Source organism: Pristiophorus japonicus, chromosome 17 (genome assembly GCF_044704955.1).
Source record: "Pristiophorus japonicus isolate sPriJap1 chromosome 17, sPriJap1.hap1, whole genome shotgun sequence".
NCBI lineage: Eukaryota > Metazoa > Chordata > Chondrichthyes > Pristiophoridae > Pristiophorus > Pristiophorus japonicus.
The window spans coordinates 34,109,146-34,134,820 of NC_091993.1; the positions used below are offsets into that span (position 1 = coordinate 34,109,146).

Below are 25,675 nucleotides of genomic sequence, written 5' to 3' on the forward strand. Positions count from 1 at the left end.
ACTGTATCTCCGAACACTGGCATGGCTCACTGTATCTCCGAACACTGGCATGGCTCACTGTATCTATGGTAACACTGGCATGGCTCACTGTATCTCCGAACACTGGCATGGCTCACTGTATGGTAACACTGGCATGGCTCACTGCATCTATGGTAACACTGACATGGCTCACTGTATCTCCGAACACTGGCATGGCTCACTGTATCTCCGAACACTGGCATGGCTCACTGTATCTATGGTAACACTGGCATGGCTCACTGTATCTCCGAACACTGGCATGGCTCACTGTGTCTCCGAACACTGGCATGGCTCACTGTATCTATGGTAACATTGGCATGGCTCACTGTATCTGGGAACACTGGCATGGCTCACTGTATCTGTGGTAACACTGGCATGGCTCACTGTATCTATGGTAACACTGGCATGGCTCACTGTATCTGGAACACTGGCATGGCTCACTGTATCTGGAACACTGGCATGGCTCACTATCTATGGTAACACTGGCATGGCTCACTGTATCTGGAACACTGGCATGGCTCACTGTATCTATGGTAACACTGGCATGGCTCACTGTATCAGGGGATCCGTCTCTCAGCTATCTAGTTTACTGGTGAAAGGCCAGAGAAAATGGTAATCCTTCAGCGTGACAGGGCACTTGGCTCTTCGTGTTTACAGAACGTGCACTGCAACATTCCAATGGTTTGATTCGACATACATTTTGCATGATATCTCTTTTTGTGTTTATAATTTTGTGCTGACTGAGCTCATGAGCTGAGACATTAGACCACTTTCCCACTGCTCACAGTGCATTCCTGGTGGGCGTAAAGCCAATCACAGAGCTGCCATGAAGCTGCACAAAGCGGGTAATCTCGCTTGGCATGGTGGCTGGGGAGGGAAAGGTCACACTGGTACAGCAGGGGCTGCGGCTCCAACACTGGGGTTAACATGCCTTGGGTTTGAAATTTCTGCTTTAAGGAAAAATGGGAGTGGCTATTTTGGTCACTAATAAAATTGCATTCTCAGAACTTGCTTCTTTCAAAGCCACACGCTCCCTCGATTCTGTTCCGAAACAGGAATTTTCCCGTCTTTCATTCAAAGGACAACTTCAGCCCTATCGATGAGGCAGTGTAGAGTGAGCATTATTTTGCATTTAATATCCATTGGAAGTGCTCAATACTGGGTGCAAAATAAAGTAGAAAACTGTTCTGTCCCTCAACAAAGGGTAACATTAGTGTAAAAATCCTAACCAGTGCAGTCTCACCCGAACTGTTAAAGAGCTCCTGCCAAGCTGCTCCCCTCACCATGCTCACGTGGCAAAAAGCCCACCCAACAATTACTGGATTAATGGCCCCATTAAAGTAACACCGAGGGGAGCTTGGTACCAACAAGAACCGTGCCAATTGTAGGACAGATTAGGGTGGATTTTAGCTAAATATTGGGACTGCATTGTGGAGGAATTCTCAGGCAAGAGCCTTGTTGCTGGTTTACTGGTTAAGCGCAGCTCATTGTGTGGGGCAGAGCGAGAGGACACCAGGTTCACACTGGGTCTGAGCTGGATTGTAGCAAGGGGAGGGTGGAGGGGGTACCATTGGACACAGCCTTCCTACTCCCAGTCGCTATTCAGTGACACTAGCTGAAAGTGTGTATGTTCCTGTCGGGTGAGGAAAGGATTGGGATTGTTGTGATTCTCTCACGGTCCAATAGCTTGCAAACACATTCAGAATGGGCACACGGTCTGCGTATTGCACAGCCTGCGTATTTACAGCACCCAGCACAGCCTGCGTATTTACAGCGCCCAGGACGGCCTGTGTATTTACGGCACCCAGCACGGCCTGCGTATTGCACAGCACCCAGCACAGCCTGCATATTGCACAGCGCCCAGCACAGCCTGCGTATTTACAGTGCCCAGCACAGCCTGCGTATTTACAGCGCCCAGCACGGCCTGCATATTTACAGCAACCAGCACGGCCTGTGTATTTACAGCGACCAGCATGGCCTGCATATTTACATCGCCCAGCACGTCCTGCATATTTACAGTGACCAGCACGGCCTGCGTATTTACAGCGACCAGCACGGCCGGCGTATTTACAGTACCCAGCACGGCCGGTGTATTTACAGTGCCCAGCACGGCCTGCGTATTTACAGCACCCAGCACAGCCTGCATATTGCACAGCGCCCAGCACAGCCTGCATATTTACAGCGCCCAGCACGACCTGCGTATTTACAGCGCCCAGCATGGCCTGCATATTTACAGCGATCAGCACGGCCTGCATATTGCACAGCGCCCAGCACAGTATGCGTATTTACAGTGACCAGCACGGCCTGCGTATTTACAGTGACCAGCGTGGCCTGCATATTTACAGCCCCCAGCACGGCCTGCATATTGCACAGCACCCAGCACAGCCTGCGTATTTACAGCGCCCAACACAGCCTGCGTATTGCACAGCGCCCAGCACAGTATGCGTATTGCACAACGCCCAGCACGGCCTGCGTATTTACAGCGCCCAGCACGGCCTGCGTATTTCACAGCGCCCAGCACAGCCTGCATATTTACAGCGACCAGCATGGCCTGCATATTGCACAGCGCCCAGCACAACCTGCATATTGCACAGTGCCCAGCACAGCCTGCGTATTGCACAGCGCCCAGCATGGCCTGCATATTTACAGTGACCAGCACAGCCTACGTATTGCACAGCGCCCAGCACAGCCTGCATATTGCACAGCGCCCAGCACAGCCTGTGTATTGCACAGTGCCCTGCACAGCCTGTGTATTGCATAGCGCCCAGCACAGCCTGCATATTTACAGTGACCAGCACGGCCTGCGTATTGCACAGCCTGCGTATTTACAGCGTTAAGCGGCCCAGCATCCACCAGCCCTTCAGGAGAGGAGCAAATGAATGAGGAGAAAACTGGAAAAATTATCTGGGATTAAAGCGATGAGAGTGGAAAGATCTGTGTCTGTCCTGGGTTAGCCCACCTCAGTCAGTGTGGCAGTCAGGGCACCATCGATTGGCTCACCTGTGGCAGAGACTGTAATTCCTGCATTGGACTGTTCAGTCACCTGAGAATTCACTTTTGGAGTAGAAGCAAGTCTTCCTCAATTTTGAGGGACTGCCTATGATGATCCCTGGGATAGGCGGAGGAAATTGTGCAGGATTCACAGCCCAGTGACCTCTGCTAACAAGTCTGTGTGTGGGTGTGTGTGTGTGTGGGATAGGATTAGGCTCGTGCAGTTAGTCAGGTGCCAATCATTGCCTAGACCTGTACCAGAGGGTGCCCACCTGTAACCCCAGTACCAGTAAACCCCCCGGTACCTTCAGTCACTCCACTCTTTCTCTCACCCAACAGATTGGAAGAGTTTCTCCGAGTGGACTTGAACCCGGAGCTTCCTACAACAACAGAATTTGAGAAATTCCCAACGGATATGTCTGAGGTGCAGCGATTAATAGACTCTATCAGCAGCCTCCCAGGTATGTGAGCAACACACACACACACCATTTCACACACCCTCACTCACACCCACCAACCCACACACCCACCCACCTACACACTCACTCACACACCCACACACACCCAGGCACACTTACTCAGACACACACACTCACACCCACACACACTCACGCAAAATATACATTACGCTTAACTTTGTGAGATAAGGAATTTCTGACCAAGCCAATCACGTGAGGGTTACCCGGGGAAGTGGTCCCTGTATAATTTCTGTTCAGTTTCCAGGCACGTTGAAGAATTCTCTGCCCTCTCAGTGCATGACACAGGAAGACAACGGAGTTAGGGTAGGATGATGTCACCGGGTTAATAAGTTACAGGAAGGCTCCCATTGGTTGATTGTGAAGTTGTGGTCAGTAATTTTCTCTCTGTGCAGCGCCCTCTGCCCCATCGATGTGCCCTCAGGCTCCTGATACGGCAACAGCCACCTCAGTGAGAGTCCGCTGGAGCCTTTCGGCCGATGATACTGTGGAACATTATGAGCTGTACTACAGACAACTGCTGGGGAACAGCTCACAGCAAGACCAGGACACTGCAGGTTTGTGACTGTGGGGCAGAGGTGAGAATGAGAGAAACTGAATTCAGATGGTGATGAGGTCCCCCGACACACTGACACCCGTGTAATGAGAACAGGAAACTCAGTGGCCATTCAGGCTCCTCTCTCCTTCGAACTCTCCTGACCTTCCCTGGAGTCTGGGAGTCCCGCTCTCTGCCAGAACCGTCCAAACATTTCCTGATTCCAGTCTGTGCTTAATATGCACAACATAAGAGGGCTCGAAATTTGGTTTCTGGCACTGCCCGTTACCGTCGGAGAGGGCCGGTTAACTGGCGGCTAAGTCCTTACTGTCGGCACGACCGGGTTCCTGGACTGTCGGGAAATTTAGTTGGGCAGTGGGGCTGGCTGCAAGACATACCACTGCGCGCACTATCGCCACCCGCGTGGTGACGTCATCGAGCGTGAAACGCCCCCTTGCCACGGCGAGATTCGGTGAGTACGGCGGCCTTACCGGCAGGCGTCCGTACAACCTGGGAAAGGTGGTGGGACATTGCGGGTCCAGGGGCAGGAGCCTCCAGGGAGCAAGGTCAGTGGGTATGGTTATTTTTTAATGGGACCAGTGGGGAAGGGTGGGTGAGAGAAAGTGCGGGAATCTTGTCTTTTCCTTTTTGTTTTAAACTGGCGTGCCGGCAGCACGTGGGGAAATTGGGTGGGCCTCCTGAGCGCCCGCCCCGTGGGCCCCCTGAGGGTGAGTGTGCAACGCCACTTTCTCTCAGCTTTGGGCGGCATAACTGAGTCTTTAAAATCAGCACTCAGCCCGTGACACCGCCTCAAAAACGGCCAGACCGAATTTTGACCCCTTAATTCCCAGTGAAATACTCTGCATTGGTCAAATTCATCCACCATCAGTTTCGTCCTAAATACTGGAAATTACTTCACATCCTGAGGTGCTCCCCCACCCCCGCTGGACCTCCCCAATCCTCCTTCCTTCCCCTCCCCCACCCCATCTCTTCCACTCTCTTCCCCATTTCCCCCCTTCCTCCTCTCTCCATCACCACGCCCTTCCCCTCCTCCCCTCCGGTACCCACCTCCCCATCCTTTCATTTCCGTTCCCTGATCAGTCTGTGAGGCTCAATTAACAAATGAAAGAGTCTAAACCACTCGCCCCGTGGGTCGGTGGGAAAGATACCGATCCACGCCAACCAGTTTGGAGCCTGGTCTGGGCACATTTGCTGCTCCGTGTCAGAGTGCTTGTTGGGGAAGGGGTGTGCGAAGCTCTGGGTGTGGATGAGAGGGTCCTGTGAGTCTGGTGTGGCAGCCACAGCACTGATACCCATTCAGGTCTTGCCTAATAACCCGTGTCTGCTCTGCACCTCTCTCCCCCACAGACGCATCGCTGACGGTAAAGGAAATGTACTGCACCGTGAGGGAGCTGCAGCCAAGCACCGTGTACGAGTTCTGGGTCACCGCCACCAACTCCACCGGGACAAGCGCCGTCAGTGACCGGGCCGAGCACATGACAGGTAAATACAGCGGGAGAGGGAGGCACCTGGGGCCAGGCTGATGTGACCCATGACGTTAATCTAATCGTCCGCAACCTGAGGTAGCCAGCAAAATGAGGAGAAGAAATGTACAATGGAATTGGAAAGCCTGGCACAGGCTTTGAGCCAGTGAGCCAATACACGAGGTGCCCAGACCAGAGCTCGCTCGCTGCCGCACCCTCTAATCAGCAACCCGCCCCCCCAGCATACCCTCTCCCCCCACACCCTCCCACCAGCAACCCCCCCCCATACACCCTCTCCCCCCACACCCTCCCACCAGCACACACAGGGCACTGTAGGCACAGGTCTTCCACCCAAGTATGCCTGCAGCATAACGCTAGGTGACCCAGAGTAAGGGGTCAAACACAAAGGTCATTCACCAGAGGAATGGGAAGCACGCTTAGCTTTGCAGACATTTGAGGAGTGGGATTAACCCGCATCGTTCCCGCTGCCTATTGGAGCTGCTCTGAGCCTGGGTTTTGGAGTTAGGAAATTGCTCAGGGCAATCCAGGCGCCCCGCCCCCTCTGTGTGGCGGGATACTCTAACCAGTGCGCACCATGGGGGGGGTGAACCATTCCCAGAGCCCCCCCCCCCCCCATTTTGCCCATGTGCCCCTCACCCGCTGCGTAAGGGGGAAGACCCTCTGCCATGGTTTGGACACACAGCCACCTCACTCACACCGACCTCCATGGATACAGTGGAACCCTCCAATAAACCCCCCTAAAGGGGAAGCTGGAGATTGCACCAACTCCCAGCAACCTGGGGAGATTGGGGTCTGGTTTCCGACAATGTCGCCGATCTGCGTGTAACAGCTACTCACGTTGGTTCCGTGTTTCAGTCCCTTTAGCACCAAGTATCAACAGCAGGGCCGTGGCGAGCTGCCAGGATGCAGCCCTTATCGAGTGGGAACCCGGGAGCGGGAACCCCGCACATTCCTACACCCTGGAATTCTGCCAAGTTTGCTGCGACTGTGATTGGACGGAATGGCTCACAGAGTGAGTAGTGATCACATCGCCCGTGAAACAGGAACAAACATTAACATATACCCAGGCTAAATAAACCCAGGCTAGAATAAACCCAGGGTAAATAAACCCAGGCTGTAATAAATGCGGTGCGATATGCACGGTTCAGGTATCGAGTCACAGGGTTGACCTTTCAACCCTCCCAGCCGGCAGAACTGGGGCGGTAGTGCCCCCAAAATAGTCGGTGACGTCCCAACACCCCAACTCCTCCCCGCTGGCCGGTGACCCCTGTCAGGCCCATCGCTGGTCAGTCAGAGTGACCCCTGAGTCAGGACAATCACTGGCCGGAGTGACCCCTGAGTCAGGCCCATCACTGGTCAGTCAGAGTGACCCCTGAGTCAGGCGCATCACTGGCCAGAGTGACCCCTGAGTCAGGCCCATCATCGGTCAGTCAGAGTGATCCCTGAGTCAAGCCCATCACTGGCCAGAGTGACCCCTGAGTCAGGCCCATCATCGGTCAGTCAGAGTGACCCCTGAGTCAGGCCCATCACTGTCCGGAGTGACCCCCGAGTCAGGCCCATCACTGGTCAGTCAGAGTGACCCCAGAGTCAGGCCCATCATCGGTCAGTCAGAGTGACCCCAGAGTCAGGCCCATCATCGGTCAGTTGGAGTGACCCCAGAGTCAGGCCCATCATCGGTCAGTTGGAGTGACCCCTGAGTCAGGCCCATCACTGGTCAGAGTGACCCCAGAGTCAGGCCCATCATCGGTCAGTTGGAGTGACCCCAGAGTCAGGCCCATCATCGGTCAGTTGGAGTGACCCCTGAGTCAGACCCATCATTGGCCTGAGTGACCGTGTGTTATTTATGCTGGCGGTAATGCTGCTTCTTGCCGCTCACTGCACCATCAGCTGTTGTTTGTGTTTCCAGGTCTCTGACGGGAATAACATTGTGTAAAACAGTAATTGAACTGGAGCCCAGAGAGAGCTATCTCTTCTACATCAGAGCGCTGAATAAAGGAGGCTGCAGTGAGAGGAGTGCACCCATTACCGTTAGAACCACAGGTGAGTATATCAACAGCCCTGCTTTGTCTAACTAGAGGCTGTGTCACACCCCAGGGGTGACCAGATCTGGAACTGGCTGGACCTCTGCAATATTATATTTAATATCAATAAACAAAGCTTTTCTCATATCGCCTTATTCTTCTATTACCTTAATGTGAGCATTGTATGGTCATGGAACATTGGCTGGAGATTGGAATATCTTCTGACCAACTCTTTGTCTGTCCCAGGTACCCAGCTTTACCTGAATGAGCAGACGGCACATCTCTCCCTGTCCATCCTGCAGGATGGGCTGACGATTGTTTATAACGAGGAAGGTGTCCTCACTGACCCTCTCACCTACGACGACAGGTTTACAAGGTGTGTTTCTGAAAATAATTACAATTCTGCTTCTACTGTTCTCCCGTGCCCTTGAGTTGCAGCTACTGATTGGTCACTGGGGTAGGACATGATCCCACAGGTACCAGGTACCCTCTGCTACTCTGCTGAACTGCTATTATTCAGCTTTTAAGCGTCGACAGCAGATGTTGAATAGCTTCATGGGAGCGCCATTGAAAGGCCACGTTAGTGAATTACTGTGATTGAAAGGCCATGTTAGTGAATTACTGTGATTGAAAGGCCATGTTAGTGAATTACTGTGATTGAAAGGCCACGTTAGTGAATTACTGTGATTGAAAGGCCATGTTAGTGAATTACTGTGATTGAAAGGCCACGTTAGTGAATTACTGTGATTGAAAGGCCATGTTAGTGAATTACTGTGATTGAAAGGCTGCATTAGAGGGAGCAGCGTGTGGCGGCGCGGTCCCGGCCTGCAAGACCATCAGCAGACTGTGGCCATCAGAGGGAGCAGTGTGCGGTGGTAGCATGCCACTACAGGAGGGCGACGGCTGCGAAGTCAGGTCGCTGGTTGCTGTAAAGTCCTTAGACAATAGCACAAATCCACACGAGGCACATTCTATGGACAAGGTCACTCCATGACCTGAACCTTTACTCACCGGACCAAGAAGTGATGACCCTGCGTGGGACCTCCCTTTATGTACCTGGATGACCAGGTGAGGAGTGTCTCCCACAAGTTCACCCCCTGTGGTCAAGGTGTGCATTTCTTACGTATATACAGTATTGCAGTGTTGTTACATAAAACTTACATACATGACATCACCTCCCCCTCAACATCTTATTGGGATCATAGGTTAAGTCTCTCGGGTGGTCTGCGCTCTCTCGTGGAGCGCCGCAGTTGGGGCTCTGGCTGTTGAGCTTTGGTATGCGTGTCTGTCACCTGTGGTGATTCCGGCCTCTCCGGGCTGACCGCAGGGACTGTGCATGCTGCTGAATGTTCTTGTTGCTCGTTCATTGACGGTGGTGTGAATACCATCTCATGATCTTCCTCAGGTTCCTCAGTGTCCATGCTGAACCTTTTTTTTTTTTACTTGGTCCAGATGCTTGCAGCATATCTGTCCATTGTTAAGTTTAACCACTATGACCCTATTCCCCTCTTTGTCTATTACAGTACCCTCAAGCCATTTCGGCCCCTAAGCGTGATTAAGAACAAACACGGGGTCATCAATTTCTATACATCTCCCCCTTGAATTTCGGTCATGGTACTCGTTTTAGGACTGGCGCTTGCCCTCAATAATTTCATAGATATAGACCTAGAAAATAGGTGCAGGAGGAGGCCATTCGGCCCTTTGAGCCTGCACCGCCATTCAATGGGTTCATGGTTGAACATGTAACTTCAGTACCCCATTCCTGCTTTCTCGCCATACCCCTTGATCCCCTGGTAGTAAGGACTACATCTAACTCCTTTTTGAATATATTTAGCGAATTGGCCTCAACAACTTTCTGTGGTAGAGAATTCCACAGGCTCACCACTCTCTGGGTGAAGAAGTTTCTCCTCATCTCGGTCCTAAATGGCTTACCCCTTATCCTTAGACTGTGCCCCCTGGTTCTGGACTTCCCCAACATTGGGAACATTCTTCCTGCATCGAACCTGTCGAAACCCGTCAGAATTGTAAACGTTTCTATGAGATCCCCTCTCATTCTTCTGAACTCCAGTGAATACAAGCCCAGTTGATCCAGTCTTTCTTGATATGTCAGTCCCGCCATCCCGGAAATCAGTCTGGTGAACCTTCGCTGCACTCCCTCAATAGCAAGAACGCCCTTCCTCAAGTTAGGAGACCAAAACTGTACACAATACTCCAGGTGTGGCCTCACCAAGGCCCTGTACAACTGTAGTAACACCTCCCTGTCCCTGCACTCAAATCCCCTCGCTATGAAGGCCAACATGCCATTTGCTTTCTTAACCGCCTGCTGTACCTGCATGCCAACCTTCAATGACTAATGTACCATGACACCCAGGTCTCGTTGCACCTCAGCTTTTCCTAATCTGTCACCATTCAGATAATAGTCTGTCTCTCTGTTTTTACCACCAAAGTGGATAACCTCACATTTATCCACATTATACTTCATCTGCCATGCATTTGCCCACTCACCTAACCTATCCAAGTCACTCTGCAGCCTCATAGCATCCTCCTCGCAGCTCACACTGCCACCCAACTTAGTGTCATCCGCAAATTTGGAGATACTACATTTAATCCCCTCGTCTAAATCATTAATGTACAATGTAAACAGCTGGGGCCCCAGCACAGAACCTTACGGTACCCCACTAGTCACTGTCTGCCATTCTGAAAAGTACCCATTTACTCCTACTCTTTGCTTCCTGTCTGCCCACCAGTTCTTAATCCACGTCAGCACACTACCCCCAATCCCATGTGCTTTAACTTTGCACACTAATCTCTTGTGTGGGATCTTGTCGAAAGCCTTCTGAAAGTCCAAATACACCACATCAACTGGTTCTCCCTTGTCCACTCTACTGGAAACATCCTCAAAAAATTCCAGAAGATTTGTCAAGCATGATTTCCCTTTCACAAATCCATGCTGACTTGGACCTATCATGTCACCTCTTTCCAAATGCGCTGCTATGACATCCTTAATAATTGATTCCATCATTTTACCCAGTACCGATGTCAGGCTGACCGGTCTATAATTCCCTGTTTTCTCTCTCCCTCCTTTTTAAAAAGTGGGGTTACATTGGCTACCCTCCACTCCATAGGAACTGATCCAGAGTCTATGGAATGTTGGAAAATGACTGTAAATGCATCGGCTATGTCCAAGGCCACCTCCTTAAGTACTCTGGGATGCAGACCATCAGGCCCTGGGGATTTATCGGCCTTCAATCCTATCAATTTCTCCAACATAATTTCCCGACTAATAAGGATTTCGCTCAGTTCCTCCTTCTTACTAGACCCTCTGACCCCTTTTATATCCGGGAGGTTGTTTGTGTCCTCCTTAGTGAATACCGAACCAAAGCCGGACAGGACTGGATGAATGAGGGACAGCTGAGTTTTGAGTGTTCATTTCATGAGTAGCTCCGTGGGCGAGACCCCCGTGAACGAGTGCGGTCGGGACCTATAGGCCAGCAGGAGGCGCGATAGGCGGCATTGAAGGGAGGGTCCTTGAATCCGGAGCATGCCTTGTTTTATGATTTGGACCGCACGTTCCGCCTGGCTATTGGAGGCCGGCTTGAACGGTGCTGTCCTGACATGGTTAATGCCATTACCCGACATGAACTCCCGGAATTCGTAGCTTGTGAAACATGGGCCATTATCGCTAACAAGGATGTCCGGCAAACCGTGGGTCGTAAAGGCCGCACGTAGACTCTCCACTGTGGTGGATGTCGTGCACGAATTCAAAATGATGCACTCGATCCATTTCGAGTACGCATCAACCACAATGAGAAACATTTTTCCCATGAACGGGCCCACGTAGTCTACGTGAATACATGACCATGGCCTAGTGGGCCAGGGTCACGGGCTGAGCGGGGCCTCCCTGGGGGCATTACCTAGCTGGGCACACGCTGGATGACCTGCAAACACAGTGTTCCAGGTCTGAATCAATTCCCGGCCACCACACATGTGACCGAGCAATGGCCTTCATCAGCACGATGCCTGGGTGCTCGCTGTGGAGTTCCCTGAAGAATGCTTCCCTGCCCCTCTGGGGCATGACTACCTGGCTGCCCCATAGTAGGCAGTCAGCTTGGATGGAGAGCTCATCCATCCATCTGTGAAATGGTCAGACCTCCTCAGGGCATGCTCCGTGTGCGGGCGCCCAATCCCCAGTCAGGACACATTTCTTAATCAAGGATAGGAGGGGATCTCTGTTGGTCCAGATTTCGATCTGGCGGGCTGTGATGGGGGAGCCTGCGCTGTCAAAGGCATCGACAGCCATTACCATCTCAGCGCTTTGCTCTGCTGCCCCCTCAGTGGTGGCCAGTGGAAGCCTGCTGAGCGCATCAGCGCAGTTTTCGGTGCCGGGCCGGTGCTGGATGGTGTAGTCATATGCAGTGAGCGTGAGAGCCCATCGCTGTATGCGAGCTGACGCATTGGCATTGACAGCTTGCTGTCTGACAACAGGGATGTTAACGGCTTGTGGTCCGTTTCTAATTCGAACCTCCTGCCAAAAAGGTACTGAGGCATCTTTTTCACCCCATAGACACATGAGAGTGCTTCCTTCTCAACCATCCCATATCCCCGTTCAGCTTGAGCGCGCGACCTGGAGGCATAAGCCACAGGTTGTAGTTGGCCCTCAGTGTACCCTGCTGCAACACGCACCCAACCCCATAGGACGATGCATCACATGTCAGAACCAATTTCTTACGAGGGTCGTACAGGGTCAACAACTTATTTGAACAAAGTAGGTTCCACGCCCGATTGAAAGCCCGTTCCTGACAGTCCCCACAAAACCAATCGCAACCCTTACGCAGGAGCACGTGTAGCGGCTCCAACAATGTGCTTAAGTTTGGCAGAAAGTTCCCAAAATAGTTCAAGAGTCCCAGAAATGAACGCAACTCCGATGTGTTGCAGGGCCTGGGCGCTCGTCGAATCGCCTCAGTTTTGGATTCGGTAGGCCGAATCCCATCTGCAGCAACCCTCCTGCCCAGGAACTCAACCTCAGGAGCCAAAAACACACATTTAGACTTCTTGAGTCGCAGGCCTACCCGGTCCAGTCGGCGTAGCACCTCCTCCAGGTTGTGGAGGTGTTCCTCGGTGTCACGACCGGTGATGAGGATGTCGTCCTGAAATACGATTGTTCCGGGAATGGATTTGAGCAGGTTTTCCATGTTTCTTTGAAAAATCTCGGCCGCTGATCGAATGCCAAACGGACACCTGTTGTAAACAAACAGTCCCTTGTGTGTGGTGATGGTGGTCAGTAGTTTAGATTCGTCGGCCAGTTTTTGGGTCATGTAGGTTGAAGTGAGGTCCAACTTGGTGAACAGCTTGTCGCCTGCCAGCGTGGCAAAAAGGTCCTCCTCTCTCGGGAGCGGGTATTGGTCTTGTAGGGACACCCGGGTTGATAGTGGCCTTGTAGTCGCCACAGATCCTGACCGAGCCATCCGCTTTTAGGACGGGAACGATGGGGCTCGCCCAGTCGCTGAATTCAACGGGCGAGATGATGCCCTCTCTCAGCAACTGGTCCAACTCGCTTTCAATTTTCTCCCGCATTACATGCGGCACAGCTCTGGCTTTGTGGTGCACTGGTCTGGCGTCTGGGGTGATGCGTATCACTACTTTGGTACCTTTGAACGTCCCGACGCCAGGTTGAAATAGTGATTCAAATTGCTGTAGGACCTGTGAGCATGAACTTCGCTCCGCAGATGACATGGCGTGCACATCCCCCCATTTCCAGTTCATCTCAGCTAACCAGCTCCTCCCCAACAGTGCGGGACCATTGCCCGGGACAATCCAGAGCGGCAGCCGGTTCACCGATCCATTGTGTGTGACCACCAACACTGCCTAGCACTGGAATGATTTTTTTGGTGTACGTCCATAATTGCGTCTCAATGCATTCTAATTTGGGTCTGCTGGCTTTGAGTGGCCACAGCTTTTCGAATTGTTGAACACTCATGAGTGACTGGCTAGCCCCCGTGTCCAGCTCCATACGTACAGAGATGCCGTTTAATAGGACTTTCATCATCATGGGTGGCGTTTTGGTATATGAGCTGTGAATGTTTGCCACATGAACTCGCTGAACTTCAGCATCCATTGATTTGCCCCAAGCGTCATCCTGCTTCGCAGACCCCTCATCTGGTTCATCCGCCTCGAATATTAGCCTGGTTACAGGCTTTCTGCACATTCTGGCTAAATGGCCACTGAGGTTACAATTTCTGCAGACGAACTGTTGAAACCTGCAAGTCCTGGCAGCATGTCTGTCCCCACACCTCCAGCATGAACTGAGATTCCCATTGTTGTGAACAAAAGAGCTGTTACCAGACATTCCTCGCTGATTGTCCCTTTGACTGCTCTTGAGCACCCTGTTAGTGGGTGTCAATGGCCCCATCCCGGGCCGCATTGTCCACTGGGGGGGCATAAATGTCCGTTCAGCCTACCATTGTCTCTGTTGGAGACTTACTCTTGGGTCTATTGCTGCCTGGGGTGTGTTGAACTGCCCTTGCCTGCCTGTGGGGATCTGTGTCGCGTTTATGATATTGACTCCCTGATCCATCGCCACGTTGGAGGCAGAATTGCGCGCGTATATTATCTTGGTTTCCTCCTCCCCCGCCATAAAAGTCTGAGCCATCACCGCCGCCGCTTCCAAGGTCAAGTCCTTGGTCTCAATTAGCTTTCTGAAAATCCCAGCATGACCGATGCCCTCAATAAAGAAATCCCTTAGCATCTCCCCACCACAGGCGTCTGTGAACTTAGAGGCTGGCCAAGCGCCGCAGGTCCGCAACGAAATCCGGTATGCTCTGTCCTTCCCGACGTTGGTGGGTATAGAATCTGTGTCGGGCCATGTGTACGCTGCTCGCCGGTTTGAGGTGCTCACCGATTAGTTTGCTGAGCTCTTCAAAGGTTTTGTCCGCCGGCTTCTCGGGTGCTAGCAGGTCTTTTATGAGCGCGTAAGTCTTAGGTCCACAGCTGGTTAGCAGATGAGCCCTTCGCTTGTCGGCCGCTGCGTCTCCCAGCCAGTCCTTCGTGACAAAACTCTGCTGGAGCCTCTCAATGAAATCGTCCCAGTCCTCACCAACACAGTACCGTTCCTCTGTGCTGCCAGTGGCCATTCTCGTGGGTCGTTGATTCCCGTTTCTCGTCGCCAATGTAAATTCCTTACACAATACTACAAATCCACACGAGGCACATTCTATGGACAAGGTCACTCCATGACCTGAACCTTTATTCACAGGACCAAGAAGTGATGACCCTGCGTGGGACCTCCCTTTATATACCTGGATGACCAGGTGAGGAGTGTCTCCCAGAAGTTCACCCCCTGTGGTCAAGGTATGCATTTCTTACGTATATACAGTATTGCAGTGTTGTTACATACATGACAATTGTAATGCGGGCAGGCACAGCAAGAGGGGTGAAGGAGCAAGAGTTTGTAGAAGCAAGTGACCGGGGCCCAGGAGAGGTGTGAGTTTGGGGCCCAGAAGAGGCGAGGGCCAAGGGGCAGCACGGTCCAGCCCACACTGATATATGTGTGCGGCTCGGTCCGTGCAGTAGAGCTAGTCTCCAGTCGTCTGGGGTAATCCTTGCCACTGGACCAAGACCTAGCTCTGTCAAGCCCATGTGGTGGCTGGTGTGCAATGGCCACCACACGTTAAAAAAATCCACGCACAGGCATCTTCCACCCTTCAAGATGTAGTTCGGGATCTGGAATATCAGGTCCTTCATTAAAACACCTGTGAACTCATCCCTTTTTGGCGTGGAAGCGGGTCATCCTCGCTTCGAGGGACTGCCTTTGATAATGATGAATAGCTTAATGTGTAGCACCCTCACCACTGGAACTTGGTGCAGTACTGAGGGAGCGCCACACAGTCGGTGGGGCAGTACTGAAGGATTGCCGCACTGTCAGAGCGGCAGTACTGAGGGAGCGCTGCACTGTCGAGGGGCAGTACTGAGGGAGCGCCACACAGTCGGTGGGGCAGTACTGAGGGAGCGCCGCACTGTCGAGGGGCAGTACTGAGGGAGCGCCGCACTGTCGGAGGGGCAGTACTGAGGGACTGTCGCACTGTCGGAGGGGCAGTACTGAGGGAGCGCTGCACTGTCGAGGGGCAGTACTGAGGGAGCGCCACACTGTCGGTGGGGCAGTACTGAGGGAGCGCCGCACTGTCGAGGGGCAGTACTGAGGGAGCACCGCACTGTCGGTGGGGCAGTACTGAAGGATTGCCGCACTGTCAGAACGGCAGTACTGAGGGAGCGCCGCACTGTCGGTGGGGCAGTACTGAGGGAGCGCCGCACTGTCGGTGGGGCAGTACTGAAGGATTGCCGCACTGTCAGAACGGCAGTACTGAGGGAGCGCTGCACTGTCAAGGGGCAGTACTGAGAGAGCGCCGCACAGTCGGTGGGGCAGTACTGAGGGATTGCTGCACTGTCGGAGGGGCAGTACTGAGGGAGCGCCGCACTGTCGAGGGGCAGTACTGAGGGAGCGCAGCACTGTCGGTGGGGCAGTACTGAAGGAGCGCCGCACTGTCAGAACGGCAGTACTGAGGGAGCGCTGCACTGTTGAGGGGCAGTACTGAGAGAGCGCCGCACAGTCGGTGGGGCAGTACTGAGGGATTGCTGCACTGTCGGAGCGGCAGTACTGAGGGAGCGCCACACTGTCGGGGGGCAGTACTGAGGGAATGCTGCACTGTCGAAGAGGCAGTACTGAGGGAGTGCCACACTGTCGGAGGGGCCGCCTTTTGGATGAGATGTTAAACCCAGGTCCTGTTTGTCTATTCCGATGCTCCAGGTGGACAGTAAAATCTCACAGCATCATTAAAAGGAGAGCAGGGAGATCTCCTGGTGTCTTGACCAACTTTCCTCCCTCAGCCAAGAATGAGGTTAACTGGTCATTCATTTCATTGTTGGATTTTGGCATTTTGCCTACGTACAGAAGTCACTGAACTTGAATCTAACTCACCGTGCGATGGAGGCATGATGTCCGTGTGGTACAATACGTTAGCCTCCAGCCACATGTGGCTAACTGGGATCCAGATGTGCTGAATTGCATTTTCGATTCGTAAATTTAAAGAATAATAACACTATCATTGGTCATCTGATCTCAACACTCATTTGCACAGAATATCCATGGGAACTTTAACCGTTTTGTGCATTTGTTGGTAAAAGTAGAGTACATGATCATTGTGGCTGCTTTACTTCCTCGGTTATGGTCTGGAGGGAGGGATGGGATCTGGATGGATGGAGGGTCTGGATGGAAGGTGCGGAGGGAGGGGGTCTGGATGGAGGGTGCGGGGGGAGAGATTGCCGGGGGGGGGGGCTCTGGATGGAGGGTGCGGGGTGGGGGTCTGGATGGGGGAGGGGAGGGTCTGAATGGGGAGGGCGGGATCTTGTGGACCAACATTCTCAGCAGTCAGTCTGAGGAAGTGAATGTCCTCCTCGCCACTGTTGGACAAAAACCGAGAAGCTGTACAATGATGAACTGTGTCATAAATTTATGCCAGAATTTCAAACTTTGGTGAAAGAGAAACACTGCAAAGTTTTGCGCTGAATGGCGGCAGATGTTTAAATAAATTTAGGTGTAAATACATTTACCTATTTTTTATTTGAGGTGTTTTGTTCCAAAGTCAGTGCGTGAGCTAAACCGGTTCCTCCATGGTCACTCCGGTGGCTAGTCAGCGATTTCTATTGGACGGTACTGGGTTGTACAAACATCACTCTCACCTGCTGCTCCACTGTTAATGGGTCACAAACAGGCATTGATAGGTGTGAACTGATTGATCGCTAACACTGTGACTTGCTCTCACTGGTAGCTGTGCTGCTGTCCTGGGACAGTTAGTACCCGTCCGAGGGAAACATTACTGGGAGGTGGAAGTGGCTGAAGACACAGAGTACAGGATTGGCGTCGCCTCCACAAGCACCCCTCGGGACAGCTACCTCGGATCAAACATCACCTCCTGGTGCATGAGACACACTCTCACACCATCCAGGTACGCAGAGAGCAGCAACTAACCCACTCACACCACTACAGCCCATGTCAGAGACTCCACTAACAATGAAACCGTCACAAGAATCACAATCAACTTTAACACCGTTTGTCTACTCCGTTTCGCTGATTTAAATGGCGAGTAATATAGAAACATAGAAAATAGGTGCAGGAGTATGCCATTCTGCCCTTCGAACCTGCACCACCATTCAATAAGATCATGGCTGATCATTCCCTCAGTACCCCTTTCCTGCTTTCTCTCCATACCCCTTGATCCCCTTAGCCGTAAGGGCCATATCTAACTCCCTCTTGAATATATCCAATGAACTGTCATCAACAACTCTCTGCGGCAGGGAGTTTCACAGGTTAACAACTCTCTGAGTGAAGAAGTTTCTCCTCATTCTCAGTCCTAAATGGCCTCCCCCTTATCCTAAGACTATGTCTCCGGTTCTGGACTTCCCCAATATCGGGAACATTCTTCCCGCATTTAACCTGTCCAGTCCCGTCAGAATCTTATACGTTTCTATGAGATCCCCTCTCATCCTTCTAAACTTCAGTGAATAAAGGCCCAGTTGATCCAGTCTCTCCTCATATGACAGTCCAGCCATCCCTGGAATCAGTCTGGTGAACATTCGCTGCACTCCCTCAATAGCAAGAACGTCCTTCCTCAGATTAGGAGACCAAAACTCAACACAATATTCCAGGTGAGGCCTCACTAAGGCCCTGTACAACTGCAGTAAGACCTCGCTGCTCCTATACTCAAATCCCCTAGCTATGAAGGCCAACATACCATTTGCCTTCTTCACCGCCTGCTGTACCTGCATGCCCACTTTCAGTGACTGATGAACCATGACACCCAGGTCTCGTTGCACCTCCCCTTTTCCTAATCTGCTGCCATTCAGATAATATTCTGCCTTCGTGTTTTTGCCACAAAATGGATAACCTCACATTTATCCACATTATACTGCATCTGCCATGCATTTGTCCACTCTCCTAACCTGTCCAAGTCACCCTGCAGCCTATTAGCGTCCTCCTCACAGCTCACACCGCCACCCAGTTTTGTGTCATCCGCAAACTTGGAGATATTACACTCAATTCCATCATCTAAATCATTGATGTATATTGTAAATAGCTGGGGTCCCAGCACTGAGCCCTGCGGCACCCCACTAGTCACTGACTGCCATTCTGAAAAGGACTCGTTTATCCCGACTCTCTGCTTCCTGTCTGCCAACCAGTTCTCTATCCACATCAGTACATTACTCCCAATACCATGCGCTTTGATTTTGCACACCAATCTCTTGTGCGGGACCTTGTCAAAAGCCTTTTGAAAGTCCAAATACACCACATCCACTGGTTCTCCCTTGTCCACTCTGCTAGTTACATCCTCAAAAAATTCCAGAAGATTCATCAAGCATGATTTCCCTTTCATAAATCCATGCTGACTTGGACCGATCCGGTCACTGCTGTCCAAATGCGCTGCTATTTCATCCTTAATGATTGATTCCAACATTTCCCCCACTACTGATGTCAGTCTAACCGGTGTATAATTACCCATTTTCTCTCTCCCTCCTTTTTTAAAAAGTGGGATTACATTAGATACCCTCCAGTCCATAGGAACTGATCCTGAGTCGATAAACTGTTGGAAAATGATCACCAATGCATCCACTATTTCTAGGGCCACTTTCTGGGATGCAGACTATCAGACCCCGGGGATTTAGCGGCCTTCAATCCCATCAATTTCCCTAACACAATTTCCCGCCTAATAAGGATATCCTTCAGTTCCTCCTCCTCACTTGACCCACTGTCCCCGAGTACATTCGGAAGATTATTTGTGTCTTCCTTCGTGAAGCTTCAACTGTAAATAGTCTGAGCCGACAGCTCCCGACAGCCCTGGTTAATGAATTTGTGCTGCTGTGAGTTTAGCTCCTTCAGACAGTATCCGTAAGGAATAAAATCAATTTAAGGAGGTAGGATTGAGAAGCATTTTCATCCCAGATTATTCCTTCATTAAAGCCCTTTACAGCTGGGCACTCAAATCCTTTCCATCTCCCTCCATCCATGTGCCAATCTGATGTTTCTTCTCCTTTGCTGTGGAGCAGTTGGTGAGTGATCAATGCACGGTGGATTCTCCGTTAAACTTACCTGTGGAACAGCCCCAGACATGACCTACTGCATGCTCAGGTCCTGTCTCTGGTGTGATGCTCATCTCACTGCCGACCATTGACATTGGAATCGACAAGAAACGTCATCAGCCTAAATATAAACAAAACTGGAACAGAGAGCACAGGAAAGAATAAAGTAAGGGAGGACATTGATGGCAAGGGAGTAAATAGTTATAGAACAGGTGTCTAAAAAGATGGTTAAACATAAAGTGAGAGGAAATCCTATTAAAAATGAGTTAAACTGTCTGTACAATAATGCACAGTGTCCGTAATAAAACAGGGGAGCTGGAGGCAAGCATGCGTTGCGAGGAACCAGACATAGTAGGGATTACTGAGACATGGCTGCAGAAAAGTCAGGACTGGGAATTAAACATTGCAGGGTATAACATATTTAGAAAAGATAGCGGGGGGAGAGGGGAGGGGGAGTAGCTGTACTTATTGGGGATAACATAATGGCAGTAGAAAAAAGTGATGCAGCTATCAGCAAGACAGAAATAGAATCCATAGGGATAGAGATAAAAGATAATAAAGGATCAATCACACTAAGATTCTGAGGGGGCTTGACAGGGTAAATGCTGAGCGGATGTTTCTCCTCGTGGGGGAATCTAGAACTAGGGGGCATAATCTTAGAATAAGGGGCTGCCCATTTAAAACTGAGATGAGGAGGAATTTCTTCTCTCAGAGGGGTGGAATTCGCTGCCTCAGAGAGCTGTGGAAGCCGGGACATTGAATAAATTTAAGACAGAGATAGACAGTTTTTTTAACCGATAAGAGAATAAGGGATTATGGGGAGCCAGCAGGGAAGTGGACCTAAGTCCATGATCAGATCAGCCATGATCGTATTAAATGGCTTAAATGGCGGAGCAGGCTCGAGGGGCCCTATGACCTACTCCTGCTCCTATTTCTTATGTTCTCACACTGTGGGAATGGGGAACCCCTCACTCTCACACTGCGGGAATGGGGAACCCCTCACTCTCACACTGCGGGAATGGGGAACCCCTCACTCTGCGGGAATGGGGAACCCCTCACTCTGCGGGAATGGGGAACCCCTCACTCTCACACTGCGGGAATGGGGAACCCCTCATTCTCACACTACGGGAATGGGGAACTCCTCACACTGCGGGAATGGGGAACTCCTCACTCTCACTCTGTGTGAATGGGGAACCCCTCACTCTCACTCTGTGTGAATGGGAAACCCCTCACTCTGCGGGAATGGGGAACCCCTCACTCTCACACTGCGGGAATGGGGAACTCCTCACACTGTGGGAATGGGGAACCCCTCACTCTCACACTGCAGGAATGGGGAACCCCTCACTCTGCGGGAATGGGGAATCCCTCACTCTCACACTGCGGGAATGGGAAACGCCTCACACTGCGGGAATGGGGAACTCCTCATTCTCACTCTGCGGGAATGTGGAACCCCTCACACTGTGGGAATGGGGAACCCCTCACTCTGCGGGAATGGAGAACCCCTCACTCTGCGGGCAATGGGGAACCCCTCACTCTGCGGGCAATGGGGAACCCCTCACACTGCGGGAATGGGGAACCCCTCACTCTGCGGGAATGGGGAACCCCTCACTCTGCGGGCAATGGGGAACCCCTCACACTCACACTTAACTATGAACTAGAGGATGAAGCCATCAGTCATGAACCTTGAACTATATTTTAGCTTAAACAGTGTCTTTTCGAGAGTGGCAGGACTGGTTTGCGACTTTGCCTGATTTATTTCATGCTCTTAATATCTATACTGGTACATTCTATGATTCTATGAAATTAAACAGTGAGCTGTGAGTGAGTATGTGAGAGTGTGTGATTTTGAGGGGGTGTGAGGGAGTGTATGTGTGAGTGTGTGTGTGTGTGTGAGGGAGTGTGTGTAAATGAGTGTGAGCGTGTGCGTGTGAGGGAGTAAGTGTGTGTGTGAGTTGCTCCTGGTGGAGACATTCACTCCTTGCTTGCACTTTTTCTCTTGTTTTGGACCTGCAGGAGTAAGTTTGAATTCCTTCACAATGGGGTCACCCCAGACTTGAGGGTCACCGTACCACCAAAAAGAATTGGAATTCTCCTGGACTACGAGATGGGGAAACTTTCCTTCTTCAATGCTGACATCCCTCAGCTCCTCTTCACCTTCTCACAGCAGTTTCAGAATCTTGTCAATCCCTGTTTTGCTTTGGAAAGATCTGGCATTTTAAAAATCTGTCACGGTATTCCCATCCCCGAATTTACAAAATTACCATGAAACCTTCCTTCAGTTTTAGTTGCTGCAAACATTGTGTGTGATTGGGTTTTAGTTCAAAGGGAAACATCCTTCATATGTGCATTGCTTTTCATTGTTGGAGTTTGAGGTATGAGATGTGCAGTTGGTTTGAGAGGGTCCATGGGATGCAGTACCACAGTTCTACCACGGGAGGGGCCCAGTGAGCTATGGGAGGAGTGCATCCCTGGTGGTGTAAACTGGGATTGTAGCCCACTCATTGACCCTTCAGTATTTCTTTGACTTCCCCCATCTTCTGGTCCCTTCATTAATTTTGTCGGACTGGTTCTCCAAGCCTGATCCTTCCCCCCTCCTCCGCGCCCCCGCTCCTCCGCCAATGGCCACACAACAGGAGTCACTGGATAATGAATAGGAGCAGAAACTTTGATAATTTTACCCGTTACTCAGGGGTTCTGAGGCCAGTTTTAGCACTCCCTATCATAGAAATTTACAGCACGGAAGGAGGCCATTCGGCCCATCTTGTCCGTGCCCCCTGACAAAGAGCTACCCAGCCTAATCCCACTTTCCAGCTCTCGATCTGTAGCCCTGCAGGTTACAGCACTTCAGGTGCATATCCAAGTACTTTTTAAATGTGGTGAGGGTTTCTGCCTCTCCCACCCTTTCAGGCAGTGAGTTCCAGACCCCACCACTATCACTGTCCAGGAGATCATCAGCTCCCTATCTATAAAACTCAACACTCTGTTTCCTCTGAAAGGATCTCTCAATTTATAGAACCGAGTGAGTATTGACAGCACTGTGTCAGCCGGTGAGTTCGATGTGGGGTGGGACTTACAGCAAACAGTCTACAGAGTCTATTTACATAGAGTCTCTGCAAACTACAGCACAGAGCTCACAACTGAAACTACAGCAAAGTCTCCCAATAACAGCACGATTATGTCTCCAGTAAAATGCAGTGAGTGGAGAGTAGTTACATAGTACAAATGATGTATGTAAAATCAATCCCAGGCACTTACAGCAGTGCAGTCTCCAGGCGTGACTGACGGGGGAATTACCCAATCAGCTTCATTCTGGCCGGATATGCAGCGATTTGGGATATCCAGCACACCAAATTTGCTGAGAGCTCAGAGATTTTGAATCCAAGTTTGAGTAGTGACAAACCTGTTAGATGCAACATAACCAGCAACTGAGAAATGAGTGAATGTAGTTTATTAAAAATGGAGGTGAATGTCCAGAATTTTAGTTAGAAGATCTGCTTATTGCTTTAAAGGTTTCCTCGCAGTAATTCTGCTAACCGGTTTAATGCTCCCTCCTAGAATTGTGGGGGTCACACTAAATCCTCTTGTCACACCTGGACTTTTGGCTACCAGGTCAACAAGTCACGTTGTGGGGGAATTACATTTGGGGCCATTGGAACAGCCCCTCAAGCCTGTTGCACCATTCAATTAGATCATAGCTGATCTGTATCTTAACTCAATTTACTGCAGTAATTTATACACCAGTGAGTATGCTCACAGGTTTGCAGAGCTGTTGCACCCCCGGCAACCAAATTTTAATTTGATTTTATATGTTTTAAAGTCTAATTTATTTTAAATGCCGGTTTTAGTGTCCGCCTCCCCTTTTATAGGGGACACTTGGAAAAATATGATTTTAGTGTCCAAACAAACAACAAAAAAACCCCACAAAAAACCCCCAAAAATACAAAAAAACAAAAAAGGGCCTTGAAAAATGTTTGGAGTGTCCCCCAGATCGGGGGGCACTTGATTTAATGTTTAATTTTTCTCCCCAAAAAGAGTTGCAGAGCTGTTGCACTGTGAGGGGCTTAGCCAGTCATGTGATGTTCACAAGACTGAATAAAACCACAGCCAGTTGGGTTTGGGGGATCCACGATGGGGCAGGTGGTTGTGAGCCTGGTGGATGAACTGGTAATGTGTAGTGTGATTGTTAAACCTATGCTAATAAACCAACTAATTCTTAATAGCAATGTGTTGCTATGAATTCTTAGACAAAGAACCCATGAAGCAAATACATTACAACTGCTGTTGATCCATATCCTTTGATACCTTTACCCAACAATAATCAATCAATCTCAGTCTGGAAAATTTCAATTGACGCCAAGAATCCACAGGGGGAGAGTTTGAGAGATTTCCCCTCTAATTGGCCTAACTCTAATTTTAATACTGTAACAACTTGTTCTGGACTACCCCACCAGAGGAAGTAGTTTCTCTGTATCTACACTATGGAATCTCTATCATTTTAAACACCTCAATCACCCCTCAATCTTCTAAACTCAAGGGAATACAAGCCTGGTCCAGGCAACCTGTCCTCATAATTTAACCCTTTTAGCCCCAGTATCATTCTGGTCAATCTGCGCTGCCCCCCTCCAAGGCCAATGTATCCTTCCTGTGGATCGATGCCTAGGCCTGAACGCAGTGACTCCCGATGGGGTCTGATCAAGGCTCTGTACAGCTGAAGCATAGCTTCCTAACTTTTCTACTCCAGTTCCCTTGAGATGAAGGCCAACATTCCATTAGCCTTTCTGATTATTTTTTGTATCTGTGCACTAGCTTTTAGTGATTTGTGTACACGAACCCTTAAATCCCCTTGTTCCTCTACAGCGAGCCTCTCAGCTCGCCAAACAGTTTGTTTTGTGTTCATCAGGAAATTGTTCCAACTGTAATAACCATGTTGGCAAAATCACGCACAGAGTGTTTAATGTTTTGTTTTAATTTATAGCTCAAATAAAATTAGTGGACTGTAAAATATTGTTTGAGGTAACTATACATAAAATCTGTTACTCCAGTGTGGGGGGAAAGCCCTCCCCTGATGGAGAATCAAGCCCAAGTACATTAAGCGTGAGGTTCTTTTAAATGTAACTACAGGCAGATCACTTATACTCTTGCGCCATTTTAAACCTCACTGCCCCAGCTGTGACAGCTAAGGCCAGTGCCATTCAAAGGCAGACACCGAGCCTGTGTTTGATGTTTCCCTGCCCCTGGCCCTACCCAGGAAGTGGAAGATGGCAGTGTGGTGACTGATGTAAACAGGTCTGTCTGTCTCTCTCCCCGCCCCCTCTCCCACTGCAGTGGAGTCAATCATGGTGCAGGAGTTTTCTCCTGCAATCCTCCAATAGCATCAGTGAAAGTGTTAAAAATGGCACCAATCGTCTAATTTAAGAGAATAATATAGGAAAGTCATTTCTGTTTTTCTAACTTCTGACCCTTAAATTTCCTACATTACAACAATGACTACACTCCAAAAGTACTTCATTGGCTGTAAAGCGCTTTGAAATGTCCGGTGGTCATGAAAGGCACGATAGAAATGAAAGTCTTTCTTTTTTGAGAAGTTCACTTTCCCTCTGCTTTTGTCAATGTGATCTGTACAAAATGATCTAACCTTCATGGATGGCACAGGCTCCATTTTGAGGTGTACCCAAGGGGCAAGTTAGTTGTTGTGAGTGGAGAGGTAACATTACCCTGTAAAGCAGGAGGCAAAATGCACCAGGCCAAGTCTAACTCACATCTTTAACAGCAGGTTAGAGTGCTGTATGAGCACAGACATACCTGGCACAGCTTACCTGCCCACTCGCTTGGCCCAGAGAACGCTGCAGGCAGAAAGTACGGCTGATATAATGCAAGAACTTAGCCATCCAGAGCCCTGTTGAAGAAGGAGCCCAATCCCCAGGACTGCTGGAAGAGGGTGCATCACTCTATGTAGGCCATGAACTGGCGGTGGAACCACACCTGTATTTTTGCCTTGCTGTG

The 25,675-nt window shown here is 50.4% G+C and overlaps 1 protein-coding gene across 1 annotated transcript in view; it reads left to right on the forward strand.

Moving 5' to 3' along the window:
• LOC139227681 (fibronectin type III and SPRY domain-containing protein 2) overlaps positions 1 to 23,891 on the forward strand; it is a 43,246-nt gene extending 19,355 nt beyond the window's left edge. The window contains exons 6-13 of the mRNA XM_070858623.1: positions 3,349 to 3,470; positions 3,881 to 4,042; positions 5,389 to 5,523; positions 6,381 to 6,537; positions 7,432 to 7,565; positions 7,793 to 7,922; positions 17,368 to 17,544; positions 21,686 to 23,891. Of these exons, the coding sequence (XP_070714724.1) occupies positions 3,349 to 3,470; positions 3,881 to 4,042; positions 5,389 to 5,523; positions 6,381 to 6,537; positions 7,432 to 7,565; positions 7,793 to 7,922; positions 17,368 to 17,544; positions 21,686 to 21,938 (1,270 nt within the window). The 3' untranslated portion in view covers positions 21,939 to 23,891. The remainder of the gene's footprint in view (positions 1 to 3,348; positions 3,471 to 3,880; positions 4,043 to 5,388; positions 5,524 to 6,380; positions 6,538 to 7,431; positions 7,566 to 7,792; positions 7,923 to 17,367; positions 17,545 to 21,685) is intronic.
• Positions 23,892 to 25,675: the final 1,784 nt, after the last annotated feature.